General features: G+C 35.5%; 1 protein-coding gene across 1 annotated transcript in view; it reads right to left on the reverse strand.

Moving 5' to 3' along the window:
* ARAP2 (ArfGAP with RhoGAP domain, ankyrin repeat and PH domain 2) overlaps window positions 1-12,038 on the reverse strand; it is a 116,966-nt gene that overhangs the window by 87,160 nt on the left and 17,768 nt on the right. Inside the window, exons 6-9 of the mRNA XM_079305527.1 lie at window positions 10,918-11,000; window positions 9,770-10,126; window positions 6,638-6,707; window positions 858-978 (exon numbers count right to left, since the gene is read on the reverse strand). Of these exons, the coding sequence (XP_079161653.1) occupies window positions 858-978; window positions 6,638-6,707; window positions 9,770-10,126; window positions 10,918-11,000 (631 nt within the window). The remainder of the gene's footprint in view (window positions 1-857; window positions 979-6,637; window positions 6,708-9,769; window positions 10,127-10,917; window positions 11,001-12,038) is intronic.

Raw genomic sequence — 12,038 nt, forward strand, 5'->3', positions numbered from 1 at the left:
AAGAGAAATGCAAAAAATAATAAAGAAATACATACTTTTGAACTCAGCTAAGAGCATAAAAATGACTGAAATTATTTGAGCCAAACCTGATAAGAAGGATTTGTTCACTGATGCTGCACTCCTGTAACAGCCTGCAGCAAATGTTTACACCCAACTCTAACCCATAAAATTGGGATTTGATAATGGAAATGCTGAGAGACCCTTAGCTATAATAGCTCTGGCATGTACTGCTGTAAATACATACTGCACAATTCTTTTTTTCCTAGGCATTATTTTTCATTTTATTGTTTCCATAAATAAATCATACATGCACTGATATTGATTCCACATATTACAGCGGTAGGTTGATAAAGCATTCAATTAGAAGGCATACTAACTTCCTTGCTACAATTTACATTTTTAATCTCTATCAATACCTGAGTGAAAATACTGCATAGGACAGAAAAACCTCGGATTTCCTTTGAACACAGCATCACATCCCAGGCATCTTTCATTGTCTTTTTGTCAATTTTTTATCGAGTGGTGACTCATAGATGTCTGACAGCACACAGGCTGTAAGAGCTGCTAGTGAGATTTGAGAAATGTTCAGACAAATTAATCTTTGGGAAGGATGAGGAGGAGGCAGAAGAGTTGGGAAAATAGTCTTCTCATTTTGATATTTCAAAAAGCCATTGCCCAACAATTTCCATTGCTCTTACAAAGTTTAGAGTTATCTCCAGTTTCACAAAGGAGCTTAAAGTAACTGGATTCCAAAAATATTTCTCATAATATAACAAGTTAAATTTCACAAACAGAATTTATCAACAGTGGTTACACAGCTTTTTGGCAATTTTCAGAAACACACATCTTCTACTTACCTTCTTTATCCACACGGAAAACAAAAGTCCTATGGGATGTGACAACTTCAAACTTATTCTCCCCATGAACTCTTACTGTTGCTATTGCAGAGAGCAGTATTATTCCTTTTGAGAACACTTCCTGTAATAAAAAGGCAGCAAAAATATTTCATTCTCATGGAATTTTAAATTCCTCTGATGTAATATTACTTGTCATGATGTTTAGGAAGTTCACCACACTTAATAAAACTGAGTAAGTGAACCCTTTCACTATTTACCTATCATCAACTTCACTGTCCTGGATCCATGCACATCTACTATCTTCTATATCTTCCTGTAGAGTAAAATCCCATGATGAGATAGATTGTGCCTATTTGAGATGCAACTTCTTAAATTATCTCATGGCATTAATATTACAAAACACCACACTTTAATTTACAATTTCATGCCAAAGTAAATTATGTTTACAATCTCGCAGAAAAATAATTTTAAAATATATAATTATTATGTTTGCATGATAGAATCAGACATGGGAAAAATATTATACTTTCTTCAGTCAGAGAATTCCAAATACTTTTGCTGTTCCCCCTCCACCTCGCCACTTCAGTGGGGACCTAATAAGAAAAGTAAATTCACTGATTTTATCCCTAAGTTTGAAGAAAAGAAGGACATCACATTGGAAAAATACACTGTCCTGTCAGTGCTAACAAGAATGCCCTAGTTTGGATGAGGTATATGCTTTTCTGCAATATGTGTGTGCTGTTCTTGGCTGAGACACAGTTAATTCCCTTCCTAGAAGCTAGTATGGGGCTGTTTGGTGAGAAATAGGGCACAGGGATGTTTCAGCCATTGCTGAGCAGAGCTGACAGAGTCAAAGCCTTTTCTGCTCCTCGCCCCACCCCATCCCCGAGGAGGCTGGAGGTGCACAAGAAGATGGGAGGTGACACAGCCAGGACAGCTGGTCCCAGCAGACCTGAAGGATATCCATACCACATGGCATCATGCTCAGTACATAAAGGGGGGGGGGGGATGTTCTCAGAGATTGTCTTCTCAAGTAACCACTAAGCAGAATAGAGTCCAGCTCACGTGGGGATGGACAAACATCTGCCTGCCCATGAGAAGTGGTATATGAATTCCTTGGTTTGGTTGTGCACAGCTTGTGCTTTAACTCCTCAAGTGTCTCCATCTCAACCTACAAGTTCTCATGTTTATTCTGATTCTCACTCCATCCTGACTGGGAGAAAAGTGAGTGGGTGTGGGGGATGGTTGCTGCTGAGATTAAACCACAATAATTGTGCTGCTGAGGTCACAACAAATTTTCCCAATATTTTTATATTTCCAACTAGGTATTAGGATAACTGAACAGAACACAACTGCAAGATAGGAAAAAGGGACTGCTACAAGCACAATTTTAACCTAATTAACCAAAAGGTTTGGGGTGGGAGTTGGCAGGAAGGAAAGCTGAAGCAGATGTGCACTTCAGAAACACATTTGCATTATTTCTGGATTCCACAGTTAATGCTGTTCTTGTCTCCACTGTGCTTTCGTCAATTCATCTTCTGACCAAGACAACTCAGATATAATGATAAAATTTATGATTCAGACACAGTAGAGTCCAAGAGTCAGCTGCCCATAAAGAAATTGTGCTGTAATAACTTCCCTCCCAAAGTATAAATTATTATAACAGACTTCATACAAGCACTCGAGGAACATTGTAAATGTAAAGCAGGAAGAATCATTTTTTTGTTTACTGAGTTTAATATACTAATGTTGTTTCACTTTGAGGTACTAATACATGTCCATAAAGGTAGTTTAGTGGGCAAAAAATAAAAATATTGAAATATAGCTGATGCAAGCATGTCACTACAGTTACACACAAGGAATAGTCAGAATGACCATAGATAGAATTCCATAGCTATCTCCATTATGGCTATACTTGTTAAAGAGTGATTTTAACACACATTAACTTCTGATCCTTCCATGGTAAAACATAATTTTTACATATACTGTTTCTGTAGGTGCTCAGTTACAAATATGTTACGGTGTTTGCAGGCATCTACTGGCTGTATTTGGTACTACCATGAGAGAGTAACTGCTGGAAGTTACAATTTTAATTTGCTCAAAAAAATAAAAAGTCAGTTTTCTTTTCAGCTGAGCATAGTTTTGCTTTGCTATTTAAACAACCATCCATCATCCTTTTTAAAGCTTTGTTCTCCAAGGCATACATATTTTCAAATACAGTTTAAAACATAATAATTTATCAATCTATCTTTCTTGTGCAGCAGCTTTTCTTTCATGTGCAAAAATAATGCCTGTTAAAAAGCTCTTGTGGATCAAGATACAATATCACTCTTTGAAATACTCCAGATTAGAAATTAGGTGAATTATTTAAGAACATAAAAAACAAACCCAAACAAATGCAGCCAAGAACTTCACAGCTATTTATTCTGTTACTGACTGGTGTAAACTACTTTGAGAGCTGCTAAGAATTCTCTGACAAAAAAATTTTCTAGCAGGGAAAGCAAAATGTTTGGGTGGGTTTTTTTATATCAGCTGGTTCAACATAAACATTTATTTTTAAACAGAGCATCACTTCTTGACAGTTGTGATTCAGAGATTACCTAAATGATCCTGAAATATACCATTTTAAACTACTTTGGTTTTACTTCCACAACAGATTAAGTATGACCTATTTCAAGAATGACATCTGTTTTGCAGTGAATTTTGCTCTTTGTAATGTTTACTTGTACTGTGACACAAAATACTGAAGTTCTCCACTTGAAGAGTAAAATCTTTTTCCTAAATCAAAAATATATTTCTGAGGAATGCTAAGCTGTTTTAAATAAAAACCTTCAACACAACTAGAAGCTTTTGACTTACTATAAAGTGCATGGCAAAACAGTTCTGCCAAAAGTAGGAAGAAATTTGAAAAAAAACCTTGTGCATATAGGGTAGCTGAAAAAAATTCTCCAATTCTACCTTCCCCTCTTCAGTTAACCCTCCTCTCTGTTGAGACAAAGCTACATGGGATGTTGCTCTGATTACAGCAGCTTTCTCAGGACCAGGAACAGAGAAGAAATGGGAGCAACACAGATTCAACCCAAAACCTTCCCTAGGTCAGATGCTGCTTGTTAAGAGCTGAATCTTTTTTCAAGTATGCAGATACAAAGTAAAGAAGAGATCTCCATCAGCTGATACACAACTAAAACAAGGTTAGAGAAATAGTTATAAAATTGGTGTTTAAATCATTCAAAGAAGCATTCATATGGGCATTTTCAGGAATAACATTCTGTGTCTCTCCTCTATAGTCTCCGGTTATTTCACTCTTCATTAGCCATGTGGTACACTTCCCCTTCTTGAGAACCTCACTCCTCTCTAGTTCCTAATTTGAATGACAAATAGAGCTATTTAATATTGGCAGTGTTTCTGGGTAAAATAAACAGTTCCATTCCACTGCGTCTAACCTTCTCTGCTTCTAATAATAAGAAAAATATCAAGTATGGTTTCCTCCTGAGAACTTACTTTAATTGATACATGAAACCAAAAGTATAATTTCTTTATAAAATGCTTGTCTGTGTAGAAACATCCTAAAACAAACACAGATTAGAACAGACAGAATATACCATTAAGTTTTAAAATTAAAACAACTTCCCCACTTAAATATACAAGTGTCCAGCTATGTAGGTAGGAAGGGGAATATGCAAGGCCTTGCAAGGAGCTCAAGTTGCATGCAGGTCTTGATGGGTCTGCAAATAGTTATTTATAATGTCAAGGTAACAATACACAAGCAATAGAAGGAAAATGCTGATATCTATCTCGCATGAAATATGAACACCCAAACACCATAGGTGTGGAGATGGTGATATAGCAGAGACCACTGCACCAAAAACTCATTTTCCTCATTCAACACAGTCCCATTGGACACAAAGAAATACTGTTTTCCACCTATCTGCAAGCCAATTTGAATTTCACCAATTCCTCAGTCCCCAGAATTTGCTTCCAGCCTTGCAATTCTCAAATATAACATTTCTTCATGTACATGACTCATTCACCAAGTTAACAAGTCAGATTTAGTTAAACTGTACAAGCAGCATCTCCTTCAATAACCAGTGAGGCTTGGACTCAGATTCCAGGAAAAGTGAGACAAAGAGACTTCAACACAAGTGTTTGCCAAGCCTCTGATAGCCTAACCTACCACACAGACCTTTTAAATAGAGGATGCAGAACTGGCAGCTTCCTACGCATCGTGACACACTAAACACTCATTTCAGGAGAAGGGAAGACTTTTGGAATCTCTTATGACAAACAGATGCATAGCAAGTGCTATTCTAGCACAATTGACCTCCAAGTAACAGTTTCAGTGATTTCAAAAAGGGGGGAAAAATATTCCCAGCGCAAATACAAGACTTTAAATTCTTCTTTCCCTAATTATTCTATGGATAGTGTTAAGGAAATCCCATTGCTGTATTTTTTTTTCAAGTCTTTCTTAATGATTAACCCTGCTTTTCTGTTCCTCTGAAGTTGTGGGATCAGTAATGCAAAGGGGTACCATTTTTTGTCACTGCAATCAAAACATTACTTATTCTACTGTTCACCTACAAAATCATGTCTTCTACTATAAGTGAAGCAAAGTAAGCAAGTAAAAACAAATTGTTTCAAGTTTGCAATCAGCAGGCACAAAAATCAATGTAAATAATTTTTGAGCTTGTTCTTAGCTCCCCAGCCCCTCAGAAAACAGTCTCATCCTATTTCAGTTCTTACATCCTGACCCCATCATAAGACATCTACAAGTCTCTCACCACCAATCAGCAGACTGTTGCAGAACTTTTACCTGAAACCATATTTTCTTCCGAATGCAATATGCAACTTCAATAGGAAATGGTTTCCAGCATTTAAAATAACACATATTCATGTGAAAGGAAACCTCAACTTCCCTTAACACACATACTGTACTATCATTTATCACTTTTAAGTCTAAGAAGAGGAAAAGTCCAGAAGGAAAAATTAATTAATAAACCACAGAGCAATAGAAAAAGAATTTTGCAATGCTCTGAAGAGTAATTACATGGAATTACAAGAGAATTACAAGGAATACACGCTTTGTTGAAAACCATGATTTACAAATGCATTTCTGTATCACATCTATGAAGTGGACTACTTGAATCAAGGCAGCTCATGAGTCTGCAAATGTTTCAGCAAGATGCAATCCTCAGGTACAGAAACAAAAACAACCACATACATTGTAGTACTGTGCTGTTTTTGAACACTCCCATTCAGACCTAACCTAGTTCCATGACATGCAATTATTCATAGAAGACAAACAGGAAAAAGACATTTTTAATCAAACAGTCAACAAGCATATAGGTTTGGGTTGTTTTTGTTTTTTTACATGGTCTTCCACGCTACTTTTAATTTCTCTCTCACAATCTCCAGCATGCTAGGTTCTCATGACGAGACACGTTGCAAACACCATCAAAATAACCTCCCTCAAAAGTGTTTAGCATGATCCTGTTCTGAAGGCAACAGCAGTGTCAGTCTCTTACTAAAGTAAAAAAAAAAAAGCTGATGAAATCTACCTGGAAATGTGAATAATACAAGCCCTTTAGGAAACAAAATAATGAAACAACACATGAATATAAGGACACCTTAAAATATTTAGTTTCATCTCACTCTAGTATTTTTTAATTGAAAACTAACTTAAGATGAATATTCATTCGTAATTATTGAATAATTTCTTTAAAGTACCTTGTGTATTACATAGATGCATACTGTTCCAAACATGACCAAAACAAGCCCCTTACCTTTTCATTGTTGTAATAAGAAATGCTGTCTCCATCAAATTTAACCCAGCGCTTCTGAAACACACATTTGCTGTGAATCAAAAATTAACACAATTAATGCACAGCTAACACCCGTTCTAAGAATGTCTCGATCACAAATTTACAGAAAGGTCAAATCTTGTTGAGCTTTCTTTTCAAATGAATATTTTGAACACAGAGCATAACTGTAAATGCTACAAGCTCTATTAAGATATTTTCCAAAATTGCAAGCTGAGAACCTTCAAATGACCTTCTTACTGTCATGCTTATGACAAGGACATCTCTGTTTACAGGTTATGGTCCCTTCAGTCATTCAACACATCCCCCCTAGACTCTGTTTTCTGGCCAATGAACTGATAGCAGCACACCACATCTCCCAACAAGTACAACATGAAATTTAATTTTCAATGTGTGTTATCAGCTGGACATCATTAATGAGAAACTTTCAGTGTGCCATTAACTCAAGCTCTATAAAGATCTAAAAATATATTTCTACATCAACCTGAAGTAGTCCATTACACTCATTAAAAATGCTGACAGCTTGTTAGTTATCTATAAATGTCTCAGTTCTAAAATCTATTAAACAAGTTAATTAAGCAAGAACAAGACCCCACTAATATCTTCTCCCAATATTATTTCCTTTCCTTTTAAATGAGTGCTCTTCTTTAGGATTAGTAGACTGTGATAGCTTATCAAAACTTTAATCAAATAGCAGCTCTGGCTTAATTAACTTATATTATATGACTACAATAAATCATCATTTTTCATAACCTGGAAGGGCCAATGCACCATCTATTTTGCATTAAAATGTCAATAAACTTCAAGACTATACAGGGACAAGTACAGGGAAAAGTACCACATATAATGGGAGCAAACTGAATGGCTGTACAATTTACAGTGAATTAACTAAAAAAAAAAAAAAGAGAGGCCCTACTCTAATGCATGATTTGTAGCAGTTTAAGAAAACAGTATATATTCTTTTCCCCAAGGAGCCACAAACAGTTGGGTGTAAATTGGAGCTTTATAAAAAGAATGTGAGGAGTAGAACAGAATGAAATATTCTGTTGATGGCAGCTGAAATAAAATATGACAGTGCTTCAATAGATTGGAAAAAAAAATCTTTTTAAATTTTGGTTGGCTTTTTTTCATTTTTCAGATGCTTGTAAAGTGGTATTGTAAGAAAATAAACAAAAATGTATCATTCACTGAACTGCCCCTGAGAAGAAGTCCTTGAAATGTAGCAGTGGAGTGTCACTGGATCAAGGATAAAGACCATGCAACTGTTCTACTCAGTACTAAACACTACTAATTTTGTGGTCAACTCATTATCTTTTCCAAATAATACATTCTCACACAGCTTTTTCTTGAAGTTTTCATAGCTTGTTTTCAACTCTATCCTTTCAAATAGAGCAAGACAAGCCAGCTGGATCAAGAACTATACTTTTCATCACTGCTAGCTAACTGCCAGAAGTGTTGTTTAAAAAAAATTCCTGTAAGTAAAATAGAACAAAAAGTTACAACTGTCTGCAGCTCTCCAAGAAGTCAGTACCCTAATAATTCTGAAAAAAAAAAAAAAAAAAAAAAAAAAAAAAAGAGAAAGATAGAGACAGACAGAGAGAGAGAGAGAGAGAGAGAGATATGTGGAAATACATTGTGTATAATTATTCTTTGATTCTTTAGAAAAGGTGATCAATGGCAATCCACAAATTGGATGAAACTTTCAAAATAACTTAAAAAGGAAAGAAAATAGTTTTGAGCACATTGAAATTCTGCAATGGTGAAAGTTTGATTCAGCCTATTATTTCAACTTGCTAATTACTTTCAATAACGTATCACTGCATCAACACAAAACTAAAATTCAAAAAAAGGTATCCTGTCAAATCAGATTCCCTAGAAAGGAGAAAGAAAAAAAATGGAAATTGCTATACGACAGAGCTGATTCCAGTGAGTTCAAATCAGATTGTATTCTAAAATAATTTAATCACATAAATTTCTCACTAAAAAATATGTATATATACTAAATCATGTTGCTGGTGACTATTATGGCAACAAATAATTACAGGAAAGGCCAAATGCTTTAATACCTTTCAGCATAGCTTGATATACAGTCCTAAGAACAAAGAACACAGCTCTACTAAGGCATGAATACAAGTGCAGTAGATGTATTACAGCACTAACAAGTACAACAGCTTTAATTTCTAGATGCTAAGTCCTAGTGAAGATTACAAACAGACTTAAAAAGCAAAACTGTGCCACTTTCAATACAAAAAAGGATTTATAGACTTCATAAGAACTTAAGTCATAAGAACAAAGTGAAACTGAAAACTACAATTTAAAAGGAGGAAGTCAGAAGAATTTCATCAGAGTTTTATGATGGATGATCTGCTAATGAAGCATTCTTTAGTGAAAAACAGTTTAATAACTGCTGGAGTTTAAAATCAGTTAAAATAAACCAAAAAAGTTATAACAGAAATTAAATGTAATATTTGTTGTTGTTATAGTTGTTGCCATCTAACATCCAAATGTGACAGAGAGAATTCACTTTCTGTTGTGGCCCCTTTCTCTTCAGTATTTGGAATCTTAAACTTGAGCTCGGATTTCTCACATCAAATTTTAGACATAAAAATAAATTAAACTAGGAGGAATTCACCCCAGGTGAATTCTAAACTCAAAGCTCAAGTAACACGAACAGAAAGCAACAGGGCTTCCCGTCACACTAATTATTAAATTATAATCCATGGTCAAATTAGTAAAGTAGTTTTCAGAATCAGAGATTATTTTCACTTACTTTGTGGCCCATAAAATATCAGCAAAAATGTAGCTACTGGAAATACTGGTACAAATTCATTCTATATTTTGCCAGTATAGCTCACGAGTGGTGCTCAACAATTTCAAGAAAAATATTTTTCCTGAGCGCATCTCCTAAAGAAACTTTAGGATGGGTAACATCACTAAAACATTTTAAATTTCACAAAAGCTTGGTGCTCTTTCAATGAAAACAATTCCCTTTCCCCTTCCATTACAAATATTAAGCAGTGACTAAATACAAACTTAATATCTCTCATGCAAGCATACATTGCCACAATTACACAATAAGTACTGCAAATACCATACCCTTGAGGGGACAATTTATCCAGCCATCCTGCTTTAACCTTCTTCACTGATGGTCCATAAAAGCAAGCATATGGTGCAATTGATTCATTTCCAATCAAAGTTTGATCTCCACCAAATTGACAAGAGTTCATTTGTTCACTGGCCAAGAGATCAGAATCTCCACTCTGTATCACACTGCAAGATGCTGAGTGTGTTTTGGTTTTACTTTTCTTTTTCTTTAAAGACAAAGAATGTTGTTCCACAACAGAATATACAGATTCACTTTCAGATTCTTCTGGTGTTAATGATGGGTCTTCCTGAGACAAGGATTCAGTTTTTGAATATTCTTTTGTCTTGTCTTTCTGATTATTAAAGTAACTGGAAAAAAAAAAGTGAATTTTACTCTTACAATGTATTACAACAATGCACAAATACACAAAATTAGTAATTAGAACAAATACTGGTAAGGTATATTGTAAGTATGTTTATAACTTGTATAATCACAGTCATAACCACAGACATGCTAAACACAACGTATGCTAATAACTATGATCATCCTGAATCCTACTTTCTCCATTCACCAGGAATAGTACCAAGATAAGACTCCTTTGGAAGCCTGAACAGAAATTTAAGATTAATTTCTTCTTCCTCAGAAAACTAGCTTTGCTCTTTAGAATAACTTCAGTGACTTGCAGTATCACCTCAACAGGAGCCTGGTGCAGCTGGAAAACTAAGAAGCACATTAGCTCCCATTTCATCGAGCCACTGGCCACTGTCTCATGAAAGGAGTGGTGAATATGATTTAGTCTTGTGTTTGTTTGGATGGCTGGTTTTTTCCTAATGATGAAGTAAATTATGAGAGCACTCAGACACAGTTAGCTATGAGACATACAAAAATGGAATTTCAGCCCTCCTTATTCTGACTGGGGAAAAGAGGGACACTCAAATGCACAAGAGATTCTGAAACCTGATTTAAACAGTCTCAGAGCAGCCACAGTGCTCTGAGTCAGTGCACAGATTTGCCTCAAATAGGATGAGGTAAAACCTCAAATAGAAGAAAAAAAATTTAGTCATAGTTGTGCCCTCAGAGCTAGAGATCCACTTGTGCCATCGGTAAATAGCATTTTCTTCTTCACACTTTGAGTTTCTCAATAATTCTTATTTAATACCATAGATTCTTGGAAGAATATTCTTCATTCATTCCTAGATCCAATTTATTTTCACAAGCCAGGAATTCATTTCCATGAAGTTCCTAGAAAAGAAATATATTGTAACTAACATTTGTACTGAAGCAGTAAGTGATATTTAAATTACTGTAGATACGAATCACACAAACAGCCTAACTAGCAAAGCTGTTCTTTCCCACATTTTCAAACTTGCACTTGAAAGCTGATTTTTATATTCTAAAAATGTTACTTTGAACATTTAAACAAGGCCCAAAACACCTGATACAAACAAATCACAAAGAAATTCACTGCATAAAAACACCGCTGCTCTGATTTTTCTCAAGGCACCACTGCCACCCTGGTTTTGTCAGGGAGAGAGTTAACTTTCTTCCCAGTAGCTGGTACAGGGTTGGGTTTTGGATTTAGTCTGAGAATAATGCTGATAACACAGTGATGTTACTGGGCACAGTTTACTCTAAGTCAAGGACTTTTTAGGTTCCCATGCTCTGCCAGCAAGCACATGCACAGGAGGGTGCAGGGCCAGGACAGCTGACCCAAACTGGCCAAAGGGATGTTCTATCCCACAGACCATCATGCTCTCTCCTTTCCACTAGAGTTAGTATCAGCTCTAGTATTATTATTATATTTTGCTTTGTTGTAATTATTGAACTGGTCTTATTCCCCCATCTAAGATGTCACCTGTTTTCCAGTTCTCCTCACTTTGGTGGGAGCAAGCAAGTAGCTGTGCTCTACTTACCAGCTGGTATTAAACCACAACAACTGCATATTTTTTTAAGCTCAAGGGCCTCATGTTACATGCAGCTTCAGTATAATTTATGATTTGCCACTGCTAGCCTATCTTTTATAACAGTATTTCTTCTAGGAATAAATGTACAGCCTTCATAGAACACTAAAGATAAAATAATAGCAAATTCAAAATCCTAAAGCAACACTGAACTCAGCAATACTGAATGTATACCGTTGGGTTTGGGGGATTTTTTTGCCAAGATCTTTGTAAAAGGCTCATCTATTTATTAGCTTTTGCTTAGAAATCTTTATCACAAACTGCTTGAAGTGTACAAAATGTCAAGGTTAACACTGCTCATGAACACGACATTTCACAC

This window comes from Erithacus rubecula, assembly GCF_903797595.1.
Source record: "Erithacus rubecula genome assembly, chromosome: 5".
NCBI classification, from domain to species: Eukaryota; Metazoa; Chordata; class Aves; order Passeriformes; family Muscicapidae; genus Erithacus; species Erithacus rubecula.